The sequence below is a fragment of the Monodon monoceros genome, unplaced genomic scaffold (assembly GCF_005190385.1).
Source record: "Monodon monoceros isolate NGI ecotype Baffin Bay Population unplaced genomic scaffold, NGI_Narwhal_1 Super_Scaffold_12, whole genome shotgun sequence".
Lineage (NCBI taxonomy): Eukaryota > Metazoa > Chordata > Mammalia > Artiodactyla > Monodontidae > Monodon > Monodon monoceros.
The window spans coordinates 8,522,862-8,537,323 of record NW_021703768.1 but is presented as its reverse complement, the minus strand read 5'-3'; the positions used below and the strand labels follow the sequence as shown (position 1 = coordinate 8,537,323).

General features: G+C 43.2%; 1 protein-coding gene across 2 annotated transcripts in view; it reads left to right on the top strand.

Annotated features, from left to right (window-relative positions):
* Positions 1–14,462, top strand: part of SEMA5A (semaphorin 5A) — a 471,369-nt gene that overhangs the window by 386,350 nt on the left and 70,557 nt on the right. For both annotated transcript variants that reach the window (XM_029215912.1, XM_029215913.1), the window contains 2 exons: positions 5,518–5,635; positions 13,864–14,045. In XM_029215912.1, the coding sequence (XP_029071745.1) occupies positions 5,518–5,635; positions 13,864–14,045 (300 nt within the window). The remainder of the gene's footprint in view (positions 1–5,517; positions 5,636–13,863; positions 14,046–14,462) is intronic.

Sequence of the window (14,462 nt, the reverse complement as noted above, 5' to 3'; positions counted from 1 at the left end):
ATAATTCACTTTAACATGTTGGAAAGGATGCATGAAGAACTATAGTTTTTTTTTTAAATTATTATTATAATAATCTTTTTTAAAATTAATTAATAAAAAAAGCAAATTGAAATGTGAAAAAAATCCTCATTTAATTTAATCAGTGTAATTTAATGATAAGCCAATATGATAAGCCAATAGCGAACAGTTTTTAATATATTAAATGTTAGTGACTAACTGAGTGTAAACATATATTTTTACTGGTAATTGTGTCTTTGCTTACTTGGCATGTGTCCTAACTTTTAAAAATGCTGTTGCAATTGTACTTGTATCTCAGTTCTTCTTGGGAATTATAAATTCTTCTTCTAGTAGATTTCACCATCTGACACATCCTACTCACCACAGCCAAATTTCCCTTGCTTAAGCAAAACCCCCATATTTTAATCACATCAGTACACTTCTCTGGAATCTTGAGGAAACTTCAACCCAGCCAAGCTGCTCAGCTCACAGGATCATGCCATGTACACAGGACTCCTTGTTGTCTCTCCTGGAATCACTGTGACCAGGGATGTGTTTCTTATTCAGCCAAACCCCAGCTGCATTCAAAGGCCAGCCTAAATAGCACCTCTTCCTGAAACTCTTCTGGGCCACAGCTCTCTCCTCTGATTCCTATAGCACCGGTTGTCAGGGCTTCTCAATAGTCATTCCTCACTATGGCATTGTCAAGCAATGGTCATGAACGTCGTCTTCCCCCCTCACTAGACTGCAAGTTCATTCGTGATCCTTGTGTCTTCAACACATGGCACTGTGCTTGCACATGCAAGTAGCAAAAGAAATCATTGTGAATGGATCCAAACGTGTAGCTGAAATACTTTGCACCGTTTAATGGAACACACTGTGGTGTCTCACATCGCCTTATTAAATAAAGACCCCGTGGCATTCACAGATTTAGCATTTTTGGTATAGAATGTTTTCAAACACTCCCAGAAATTTACAGCATATATTAATTTGTAATTATGTTTATAGATTAAGTAGAATAAGTATATGTAGCCCATCTCAATAAAACTTTGTTTTTTTCTACCACATGATGTAAGTTAATCCTCAGAACAGCCCAGTGAGGTATTATCCTAGTTTTGCAGAAGAGGAAACTGAAAAAATATATGCTCCAGTTGGATTTACTAATTGAGGGACTTGTGGATGTCTTAGAATGTATTCCTCAGGAAGATTACTGTCTAATTGGAATTTTCCAGTCTTATTTTTAGTAAGGTAATGTTTTTAATGCAACTCAAAGTAAAAGCAGATCCTGAAGTATATGGTGACATAGCCGTTAAGAATAAGGCAACTGAGATTGTCTTAGGTATTAAGACACTATTATTCACAAATAGTTAAATTGTTCTCTCTCAGTGTCATCACCATGATAATACAAATAAAAATACTGACATTTGACATGTGATTTTTGTGCAGAATTTGGGAAGCACTTTAAAGGTGCAGCACTTACAAGGGAACCTAAATGCTTAGGGAGGGAGGCTTGAGGACTCAGCAGATTCTACACCCCAAACTTCCGCCAAAGCGCCACCTCCATTTATTAGGCATTTCTTCAAACTCTCAAGTTTACTCCCTCCTACATTGTACACTTTCCCTGTGCTGGTCTTCCTGCCGAAACACTCTGTTTTTGCTGAAAAGTATCACGTCAGTCCCTCTGTTTCTCTCATTGGTCCCAGCTTAAATGGCTCTCCCCATATGTTTCCTCAGCCCCCTTTTGTTTTTTCCTTTGCAACTGGCTGCTGATATTTATCGGGGCAGTTGTTTAATGTTTATTTCCTTCACTAAGAGGTGAGTTCTTTGGGTACAACCGACTGTGTCAGTTTTGTTTCCCGGTACACCCAGGAAACACTCTCAAAATCAGTTCAAGACAGGTGCTAAGTGTGTGCTGAACAAATGAATGACGGAAATACTTTAGAAATCCCATGTTTAATGAATACCTGTTGTTGATAAGGCAAGAGTTCTTAATATCAGAAGTAAACTGACATAATGGCAGTTAGTGTGGCAGAAACAAGCCAGATGAAGTCATAGATACTTAGATAATCTAATATGCAAGGGGATCATATTCAGTAATTAGCTCCAGCTTTGCAGAAATACAGTGAAAGATTTTAATGAATACACCCGTTTATTTCTATTACTCAACAAATAGCATAACCGCAAACTTTAAAAAGTAAAGGAAGAGGGCTTCCCTGGTGGCGCAGTGGTTGAGAGTCCGCCTGCCGATGCAGGGGACACGGGTTCGTGCCCCGGTCCGGGAAGATCCCACATGCCGCAGAGCGGCTGGGCCTGTGAGCCATGGCCGCTGAACCTGCGCGTCCGGAGCCTGTGCTCCGCAGCGGGAGAGGCCACAGCAGTGAGAGGCCCGTGTACCACAAAAAACAAAAAAAGTAAGGGAAGAGTTTATATAAACTGTAATGTCATTAGATTAATTTCCTGTAAGAAAGAAAGTAGTTTATCCTTCTAGAATTAAGGCCTACATCTAAATATGCATTTGCTCTAAAATACACTTTCAATAAATGTGTTCTCAGATTAAACCTCAGATTCTGACCAACTTGTTTTCTGAATTCAGATACTTTCAGACACCAGGGCAATATATCACATGAGAATAATCTAAGGTTCTTAACAAAATAAGAAAAAAATGATTAAAAATATTCATCACACAAAGAAAAGCCACTTTCACGGTGGCTCCATTCATAGGAATTCTGTGATTTTCCACATGATCTCCTTAAGGGACGCAACTTCCAAAAATAATAAGTTATGATGACTGGTTTTCCTTAAGGTATAATTTAGAATAAAGGTAGAGCTCGTCAGAATGTTCCCCATGGTATGAAACATTTTAAGTGAGGAAAACATATTTAATATAAACAGTATTTTTAATGAATGGGCACTTGTGATTGTAGAGAAGTTTTAGTATTTTAAGTGTAATCTTAAGAGTCTACAGAGCCATCTGCAGTATCGGAAGAAAGAGACGTTATTACAAACAGCTTTTCATTGAAAACAGCTTAAAATATTCCATGTAACCCTGTGGCGTTGCTTCAGTTCTACAGGCAGCTTTGCAAGGGGGAAGAAGCCGCAACGTTAGGGGCTTGGTGGAATTTCCTCGTTTTTGGAAGTTTAAGTTTGTCTCATGGTCATACTGCTTGAATAAGAAACATGAAACGGAATTCAGGCTTCTTGAATAATTCCCGAAGTGTAGCCTTGCCCCTTTTGCCCCCTGACGGGAAAATGGGATCAAACACGGAGAGGATTCCGATGTGTGATGCACACCGTGGAATCCAGCAGTGACGCTAGTTCAGTACGACTGGGACTCTGGTCCTGCCTACGCCAGTCAACGCCCTGGAATCGGAAAAGATGAAATTTAAGAACAACCAACGGCAAGAGCACAGCCAGGCTTTCCCAGATAAGGCACCGCTCAGGCTGTAGGCAATCGAATAACTTTCGAGCTTTGCTTCTGGATCTTCCCTGTAAAAGCCTCTCCTCAGCCCCTGTGGGCGGAGCCTCCTAACCAGTGCCCCTTTGGCACTGCCGGATGTTTGCTCAAATAAACTCTTGAACAGTTTAATCGACCTCAGTTTATCTTTTAACAGATACAGGGTCACTTATCAAAAAGTTCCAGTGAGGTTATGGTGACAGGTAACTGTTTCACACTCCTTCCCAGCCCTAGTCCTGCTGTGAGAAGCGCCAGTTTTAACCATTTGAACTTCTTGGGCTGGTTAATACACAATAATTGCATGGTAACTTAATCAGTAATAGTCTGTTGTTGTTGTTGTTGTTGTTGTTGTTGTTTGCGGTATGTGGGCCTCTCACTGTTGTGGCCTCTCCCGTTGCGGAGCACAGGCTCCGGACGCGCAGGCTCAGGGCCATGGCTCACGGGCCCAGCCGCTCCGCGGCATGTGGGAGCTTCCCGGACCGGGGCACGAACCCGTGTCCCCTGCATCAGCAGGCGGACTCTCAACCACTGCGCCACCAGGGAAGCCCTCAGTAATAGTTTTATACCTCTATTGCTTCATTTATTATCTTTACATGTATCTTCCCCAGCTGTGGAACTTGGACTTCTTTCTCTGCTCCGATTTTTTCGTTTTAAAACGAGAATAAATAGAGTAGCTGAAGGAGGCACTCTGTTTAAAGGTTTTTATGAGGTTTACATGAGCAAATCGAGGTCCAGTTCTTAGAACAGTGCTTTATGCAAGGTTTACATATTTGATGTGTTAATAGGGGTTTTTAATATCATTAATATTAGTGACTTATTGTTACTTCGACTGCCTCCCTGGCCCCATGTTTGATGATTACACTATGATTTCTAGTCCTACTCTTGGTGAACTGGTAACTCTGTAACACATTCAGCCCCTTGTAAGTTCTGCCCTAACTCAGAAGACCTTGGCACTTCCGTGCTGAACTCACCTGCCTTCCCTCACAACCCTTTCCTGCACATCTGATCTCTTGACCCTTCAGAGAGAAGGTGTCCAATGCCTTGCATTTCTGTGGGGTCATCTTCTGTGTAATTTTGACTGTCACAGTCATCTCTGTCTGTTTCCTCCCTCCCCACATCTACACTATATTGTGTTTATAACTTAGGGGCTGAAATCTTCACTTAATGATGCCCACGTTGTATATGAACTCTTTCGTTTAGACAAAGCTAAAATAAAATATCTACCATCTACAATGTTTCTGATATAATATGTTGAATATTGTAGACAGGGCTATATTAAACCACTATTAAATTGAAAAACTTAATGCATTTTTAAGCTATGGTACTCAAAAGGAACACTTCTCTATCTTATTAAATTTGAACCAACCACGTTGCAGGGTTTGGGGTGTACTTGTTTGTCCTTGGGCAAATATTAGAAATTTTTGGTGTCTCCTTTTTCTCATCAAAAAAGTTAAAATAATAATACCTCCCTCATTAGAGTTGTTTAAATGGTTAAATGACATAATAATTTTATATATCACAGTAGGTATTCAACAAATAATACCCATTATTAAGGGGATGAAAATGATGCTAATGATATAATAGCGATGATGGTGGTGGTGGTGATGATGGTGATGATAAATAAAGTGAAAACATTAATACATTCCTATAAACGTTGTTTCTGTATAAGGGATGCAATCATTTTATATACCACGGTAGATGTTCAACAAATAGTACCTGTCATTAAGGGGGTGAGGGTGATGATGGTGTGATGACAGCTAGTATTTTGGAGCCTTGCAAGATTCTGACACTAGATTGTTCATGACACCAAAAGGCGTCATGTTAGCATGGACAATCATTTGGTTGTCAGCCCTGGATCTTAGAAAAAAATAGATAGGTCAAATAAAATTAATTTATTTAATTTTAATTAGATACTTACTGGCGTATGCAGTTAGCTATGTTCTCGACTGTGCGGACGAAAACTTTGTTTCTCGTCCCACGTCAAGGCCTAAGGGTCAATTCTTAGCTTGCATCTATGGTACTAGATAAACCTGCCTTTCTCTTGACCCTTTGGTGTGTGTTTCCAGTGCCTGCATTGGGGCCCAGGACCCTTACTGTGGCTGGGATTCGGTGATGAAGAAATGCACGAGCCTGGAGGAGAGCCTGAGCATGATGCAGTGGGAGCAGAGCATCTCCACCTGTCCTGTGAGTGTCCGTGTGTCCAGCTCTGGAAACACTGTCCATGGGAACCAAGCTGTCCTACAATCCTAACCCACGCTTCCGTGGTGTCCATGCATTTTCATATTAGAACCTTCCTCGCAAATCCAGTCTGTGCTCTCTTAACTTATTCAGCCCCTCCTTGCACGGAGCCACATGGGATCCTGCTGACACCTTGCTGTCTGTTTTGAAGAGAAATATCTTAAGAGAAAGCAGTGCTGATTTGAAAATGGGATGCAACATTTCTGTTTTATTCTTCGATTTTTATCTCCAGAGCTTGGTGTGGACTATTTTGCCCTTTGTGGCATTAATAAAATAGCAATTGAAAGAATAAACTAAAGGATATTATGATGGAACGCCATGTGGGACAGTCTCCTCACTACTGCTCAGGGTCACAAAAAGTCCTGGGAGAAACAGCCTAATGTACATTCCCACAGGGAACCCTGCAGAATAGGGAGAAATTCCCCTGTGTTTAGAGCCAGACTCTGAATCCAAGAAAACAGATTTCACACTTTCCTTTGCCAATTTATTTGTTTGCATCCTCACTTATAGGATCCAGCCTTTCTTCCCCTTTGTCTTCAGAGCCCTCAATCAAGTCATTCCAAGTCTCTTTCTGTTCTCAGAGAACATGAGCAACAGCTATTTACTTCAACATATTTGAACATTTAGTAAGTCCCTTTGCTGTCACATCACTGCTGATCTCCATGCTGTCATTTCTGGCCACACCTCTGCAAGACAGAGGTGAGAAGGCAAGGGACACAGTCTGTTATTTTAAATCCGTGCTGTTCCTTCTGTTCAGCACTGCCTGAGGCATCTGAACAGACTGTCCATTTCTTATGAAGGAACCTGCACTTTCCATTATCTGAGCCGCGTGTCAGGAAGCCTGTCCTTAAGTTTGTAAGTGAGAAAATCAGGCAGAGTGTCATGAGGGAGGCAAGTGCTATTAAATCAGTGTTGTTCCCCAAATGTTGGCAGGAGATCTAGGCCTTTCGCTGCAGAGGCGGGTGTATCACCACATCCAGGCTCTGAGCAAAGCCTTGCAATGGGGTTAGCTGCTACTCCTTTGGGTTATTGAGCTTTGGATCTCTGAATTTAGAAGCAAACTTTTCTGCGGTGTCTTGTGAAATTGGTTAAAACATGCCACTGTCTGTGTGAAGTTCCTTCTTAATGTCTGCAACACACTTTAAAAGCACAAGGTGTTCACCTTAAATGCTTTGCAGCTAAAGAAAACACAAAGTGCACTAGCTGAAATGTACCTCTAAAGTTCAGACACACGCTTTAGGAGAATCAGCGCATCTTCTTGTAGATGTTTGACCTTACAGTTTTAATGGTAAAAAAAAAAGATGGAAGATAATAGCAGTTCTTCTCAAGCAGTAAAGCCATTGGTCCAGGACTCAAGGCTGTTTTAGTGGATATCTGGGACATGCTTAGTTACATAAGGGGAAATACACACTCATCCACTTAGTTTATAATGAGTACGTCTTGTATGTTTCTGCGGTCAGAAAATGAAAGACCTGGTATTTAAGAAGCGACAGGAGGGTTATCACTAAAGTGGCTTCTTTCTGCTGAGAGGACAGCTTCTGTTATAAACTCAGGGAAGGTCAGAGGGCGATGTGGACCTGTGCTGGTTTCACAGCTGCCCCTCCACTATCTCTTTTTGAAAAATGTAGTTGAGACGTGATCTCTGATTCGCTGTCCCTAAACCATACATAACAAGGTCTTTTTTTCTTCTGGTTTGAGGTGATTTCATTATACAAAACCATCTCTGTCATTTCATCCAGTGTAATTTGTCACTTATCAAGATATACTACTGATAAGAATATGCAAAGCATTTGACAACAGACAATAAATTATATCACTTTGAGCAAACCACAGGAAAGAAAAACATATTTTTTCTGACTTATATAGGCTACCAGATAGAAAATGGGAAATCCCATATTACCCAAATATTGTTTTAATTATACATCCCTTTCAAAAAATCTCTTAGAAATGAGTTAGATGAAATGATTAGCATTAATATAGAGCAGACTTAGAGAAGTATTTTTAAAAGCTATTAAAATAGTAATTTGCTTCTATATTATTCTTTTTTTTTGACTGAAATGGAAGAAAGGCTTGACTTTATGGGCCAGAGTAAAGACAGAGAACTATTTTCCACTTAAAGATCCTTATTTAAAAATGTTTATGGATTTCTTTTGTCCAGGAGACAGGGCAATAGTTGACTGACATATTGGTTAACATTCTCTTTTCTTATATTATTGTAATTAAAAACATTGTTCTCGGTTTAAGAGATTTGAAGTACTCAAGCAAGATCTAAATTTACATACCTAGAGTGATTCAAATAATATATCCGTCCTGCATAACTTGCAGTATTGCTTAACAAGGATAGCACAATCTTAAAAATCTACCTGGGCTTTATTTATGCGTGAATGTCATCCACACCCTGTGTGGACATATGGTTATTAGCATACCATATCATACAATGAGTCTCTATTCCAAAATACGTCGTGCAGTGACTAGCAAAATACACAGACCAAATAAGCACCTAAATGTGTTAAAATAACAGATTCTTCCCTGGCTACTGTGTAATTATCATCTTTGGAGTGAAAGGAGAATTTAGCAGTGATTAAGCCCAGAGCCCTTTATTTAGATGCCAGCACCATAGACCAGAGACTAAAGGGTTTACACAAGATTCTGAAACTACGTTGAGAAAGAAATCGACTTAAATCCAGTACTTCTGACATTATTCCTAGTCTACAAGATGATGTAATTCCCAGCTGTCAACGTCTCCCAAAGCAGTGGCTGATCAGTGGACTCAGTGATTGGTGACCCATTAGTCATCGGCATATTATGTTCATATAGCCTGAGAGGTATCACTGAAATCAACTGTAAAAGAAGGAAAAGGGAATTGAGGTTAATTGGGTGTTTTGATCATGTGCTCGGTGCCATGTTAGGCAACTTTCAGTGGAGTATCTCATTTAATGTTCATGATGTTATTGCTTCCATTTTGTCTCATAGATGGAAGAAGTGGGATTCAGAGGCAATAAAGATTACCTCTATTCACCCATCTTGCAGAGGCCACACAGAGTTCCATCTTAGTTCTCTTCAAAGGTGCTATCTTCCCTTCATGTACTTCATTTATACAGATAGACTTAAGGACAATATTAAGTTGATGTCATAACATGAGACAAGCCTCTCCAAAGAGTGCATCCAATATCCTGTTTTGTTACAGTCTCTGACCAAAGGTACATGAGCCTTTAAAAGTAAATAAAGGAAAACACTTTAACTTCTGAAAAAATATCCAAATAGAAAATATAAGACTTCAATTTAGTCATAAGAACATGGCAGTTGGAGAACAGTAAGAACCTAAAGATATGCTCCAGGGACCTCTATGCTCATCAAATGCATCTACATCCTTCATCAGTTGGGAATTAATGAATTGAACATGAATAAATCAAAAGTGGGATTAAGGATTATGCTTGTTAACAAAAGTTGGATCTAGCCAGCTCTTGGAAGTCCATTATTTCCTAGGTGAAGGGAACTTTGCTGTTACACGACTGGTGGTAAAAGTGCATGAAGCTGATTTCCATAAGAGTCTCATCAAAGAAAGTTCTAAGAATCACGTTACCCAATGAAATGGCTGAGATCACAGGCTCTGGATTAAGCTTGTTTAGACTGATTCTTGGGTCTTTTACAGCCAGAGTGACTTTGAGCTAATTGAGTGACACCTGGGCTTCAGTTTTCCTATCTATAAAGTGAGATGTATGCTCTAGGGATGCTGTGAAGATGCAGTGAGATAATACCTGTCAGTCAGTGCAGTGCCTCACCTCACTGATAAGCTTAGCTTCTACAAAGGCCACCTCAGCTGGCACTCAACTCATGGCCCTGCAGGCCCCTTTCTACAAGTCACTGACTTATTCTTTTAGTTTGCCAGTTTCTACATATTTTTCCATCATAAAATGTCGTCTTCCAACATTCCGAATGATTGCTGCTTCCATCTTTATTCATTCATCACCATCATATTGTATTTCCCCCTGACTTCACAAATCTTTGAGTTTTGTATATTCATGATCTCTTGTAGTTATAGAGATCCTAACAATCTCTGTGCTGTTTCCTTTGCATTTTAGACAAGGAAGCGGAAGCCAAGGGGAATTTAAGAGAATTAACCCATCTTTGCAGGTCCCCAAATCACCTGCCCCTACAATAGTTTCTAATCAGTATTGGGGGGATTCATAGACATTCAAAAATCACAAGGACTTCCCTGACCTACATGACCCCTCTCACCATCACAGACAAGGAGGCAAATGGAAGGAACCGGAAGTCTCAGAGAGCCTCTGGATGGTGATGCTGGTCTGTGCTAGTCAGTCCACATCCCCTCCCCACCCCTGCCCCAAGGGCCTGAGCTTCCCCGCTTCCAGACTGTTCTCTCTGTCCTCCCAGGCTTTCTTGTTGTCTTGGGTCTGGCCAGTGTGCACCACGGGCAGGAGAATGAGGCTGGGGTCCTCCTTCCTGCCCTCCTTCAGCTCAGCCTGCAGCTTTGGCCAGGGCTTCATGCCGCATTACAGCCCCTGTCAGGCAGCCCCTTCCCAGGCTCTATTCTTCCCTCAGGCCCCCATAACCTGTCCTCCCCTCTCCCCAGCAGGCCGGCGTGATGAGCACGGTCGTAGCTCCCCGTGTTTCTGCTCCCTGCAGCTTCCGCCTCCCTTGATGGTTCCCTTAATCCCACCCACACCTCTGCCCAGGTTGCCCTCATCACGTTCATTCCACAATCCTGCCAGGACCGTCATAAATGCACGTGCTTAAGACTTGGATCTTCACCTCTGAAACCTCACTGGTACCATGAAGCCATGATATTTTATACTCTGTAACTCGTGGGCTCCCTTTGCCTGAACCTCCAGCAAACATTCTAGAGGCTTCTGGCTCCTTCTGGGCTGGGTTGGAGTGTAGTCTACAGCACAGCAGGCCTTCAGAGAAGGAGGACATTTTTGATGTAAAATTTTAGAGTCAACATGATGTGATAAACTACATGGATGGTGATATTCTCTTTTGATTGGTTTTTCATGTTGCTTTAAAAATTCACTTTTAAGCTCCTTAGGTTTTTGCACGATTTTCCATGAGCTGTGACATATATGTGTGTGTGTGTGTTTGGGGTGTGACAGGCACAACTATGTACCCCTACATCACACGCAGAGCAGCACCTTGGAAGCACAGTCCAGTCCTGGGCTCTGATAATCCCCCCTTTCCACAGTTTATCTGTTCACCCATAACCCGCTCAGTAAGGAGTCCCTCATATCCTGTACAAAGCCAGCCAATGGCCCAAGCCTACCAGGAAATTGAATAAAAGTTGTGAAATGTTTTCAATGTGAAACTGTGTCAAGCAGTAGTAGAAGCCCCCCTTCTCCTTTTTATCCCACTATAAGAATTCTTGTCCCCAATTTCCCCTTCCAGCCATCACCTACATGCCAGAAGCAGATGGGGAAGACTAGGGAACTGGCTTCCTTGTGGCCCAGATCTGGGTCTTGTCTGAGGTACAGCATCATTTGGATGCCTTGAGGGAGGCAGATAGAACCATATTTGCATTTGTGAAATCGAAATGGAACTCAGCATCATTTCTGTGTGATCCGTGCAATGCTTTTACCTCTGGTCAGCCCTTAACTAGAGAGTAGTCCCTGTGCCAACCACTTGACAAGTACTCAGGTGCCGTTTTCCTTAGCCTCCGAGCACAGCCCAAGGGTAGAAACTCTCATCACCCCTCTTTACTAGGGACGGATGGTCCCCCGCCCCCGCCCCCTGCCCCCTCCCCCTCCCCGCCTCCCCCACCCCCATAGCATAGGTAGCTGGTGCGTCAGCCCCCATGCCCAGCCCCGCACGGCGCCCTGAGGGCAGAGCAGCAGAGGGGAGCTCCCCAGACTCAGAGCACATTCACAAAGTAATAGTAATGATCACGATCAGTCAAAATAATATGGACCTATACTGTGTAGATATTATACAAATATGCTGTGTGATCACTGTTATTACTGATGCTGGCTCCATGAGCAAGGGCTTCATGCTTTTTACCGTGAGAACAGTCATAGCCACATTTACATAGCGGGCAGGTGTTTGGACTTGTGAGCATGGTCAACCCCAGTGTGAGCATCTGCTGATCCCTTTTCTACCTGCACGAGAGCCCTTTCGGCCAGAGGCAGCAAGAGGGCTGTTAAAGGATGGAGGAGGAATCCTGAAACTCGCAAGTGGCAGGGCCTTTGCTGCTTTAACAACAAATTCAGGGAGAAATTCGTGGTGTGAACCCCCTTGTCACGCAGGGGTCTGTTCTCCAAGAAAACACTGAGGTCACCGTATGGTAGGAGCTGTATTCTTATCCTGGTGGGACGGGGGAGGTTACAGGACCTTAGAAATGGGGATATTTTCCTCTTAGGAAAAATCTGCCTTTGTATATCACCTCACTCTGGGTGGGATCCGGTGAATCACTCTGAATCCAGAGGATCATGCAGTTTCATCCTTTCCCTTTTGTCCCTGCTTCTTATAGAAATAGCCAGGCATGGTTAGTGGGAGTGTAAAGTCTTGGAGTATCGATAAGAAACAAGAGGGGTAGAGTCATAACTGTGGCAGCTGGAGATGGGCAACCAGCCAGGTCCGAGGACATGAACATGCTAAACGTTTACTCTTTCCTGTTGTATTTGGATACAGAGCAGAGGTAAAGCTCACTTGGAAATATGGTGTCAGCTTTGTTCTGAAACTGTGTCGTGCAGGTACAGTTTGCCCCAGAGAAATGAACTGTCTCATCTGTGGAGTCCTCTCCTGTGTGAATGATGAGTCTTTAATCCCCCAGAATCATCCAGGGTGGGACCATTTGGGCGAGAAGGTGGGGCAGCAGGGAGTAACGTGAAAGCACGTAACTTACTTGTGATCCCTTCTCTTCGTTTGTCATATTTTCTAAGAAATGCATAAGGCCCCATGTTAAATTTAGGAGGTTTGGACTTTAGGCCTTCTTCTGTCCCTTTTCAGAGGGGAGATTCCTTTTTGGGGTCTGGGTGATCTGAAGGCTGGGTCCCAAGACTCTCAAATCTGGAGGACACTCTAGCTCCTGAGAAAATTCCCTGGTCAGATTTACGGTGACATCGTGCGGTCTTCCACCTGCTCTGGAGCTGGTCACCATGGGCCGGGGTGCCCGCCAGAGAGGCCCCTGCCTTCCACCCTCCCTGGAGGCCCTCAGAACGTACACATCACAGAGCATCCGGGCCCTCTGTTCAGACCCTGCCGTGGTTCCTAGCTCAGCTCTCCGTTTTGCTTCCTCTGGACCACCTGCTCGCGTCCCAGCGACATTAGAGCCTGCTTGCCCTCAATACCACACAGCAGCAGCATTCCCCTCTGTCATCACTCAGGCTGCTCCCCTCGGCGGCCCCGGACGACTCCGTCACCTGGTGCCTCTCTCGTGCTTCAGGGCACAGTGCAGCCTCGTCACCTGGTGCCTCTCTCGTGCTTCAGGGCGCGGCGCAGCCTCCTAACCGTCCTTCCGGATCCTGCGAGTTTGCCGAGAGCCCCTTCTCCGCCCACAGCCCCTGCTCAGAGCTCCATCACTGGATTTACTTGTAGTAATGATGAGCGGTCCAGCTCCTCCTGGCCAGCTTACAAACTCCTGGAGGGTGGGTATAGGACGTGTTTGACGGGGATGCGCCTAACAACTAGTAGGCTCCGGTTGCTTAAGACACACTCTTTTAAGACGTTATCAATTAAATGTTGTCAGTTTGAGGCGACTTTTGAGGCCAGGTCTTACATAATGCCGGCTGACCAATCTTGCATTATTTTAAGGTACATAAAAATGCAACAGAGTAGTACAGATGTGATTCTTCACTCCAATTCTTCTTGTTCCTTGGGTTTCTCACATGAGTGAACAAGCCTAGTATCGCTTGATTGACAAGTCGTTACATCTCCCCCTCCTCCTTGAGGGAGGCAGATAGAACCATATCCTTCCTATCCCTCTTTTCTTCTGCCCCCTCCTCCCATCTGCCTCTTTTTTCCCCTCCCTTTCCTCCATCACTGTCTCCACCGATGACCTCTGCTGCTTTACTTCAAAATACATCCCTGTTCCTCTCTTTTTAATCGTAATATGAAATATTCCAGATGAGTTCTGATGGTCTTGTGGGAGACCTTTCATTTTTTCCCTATTATGTTTGCAGCCTTGACCCTTTCTGACATCCACGTTTGTATCTGCTTCCTAGATGAGGAATCTCACCGTGGATGGGCACTTCGGCGCGTGGTCAGCGTGGGCGCCATGCACGCACACCGACGGCAGCACCGTGGGATCCTGCCTCTGCCGGACCCGCTCCTGCGACAGCCCGGCCCCCCAGTGCGGCGGCTGGCAGTGCGAGGGCCCCCGCATGGAGATCGCTAACTGTTCCAGGTGTGTCCCTCGCAACACTCGGGCTTAAACTCACGTGTGAGCTCAGCCTGCAGAGGAATTTAGGAAATCACTTCTAATACGTGCCTTCCCTCTTCAAGAGAAATGTCAGAAAAAGACAGGGACACTTACCACTTAAAAATGATGTGATCTATGAGAGTAGATTTAAAATTACAAATTAGGTTTGTAATATACATATATACATATTCATATATATATAATATACATATGTATGTGTAACTGAATCATTGTACTGTGCACCTGAAACTAACACGATATTGTAAATCAACTGTACTTCAATTTAAAAAATTACAAATTAGATTCTAAGCCTGTTTATATGTTGAGATAAATCTAAACCTATTCATGTGTTCGTTGTTAGATGAGGGAAAGTATTTTGAGAGTGCACGATGTTAGAAGCAG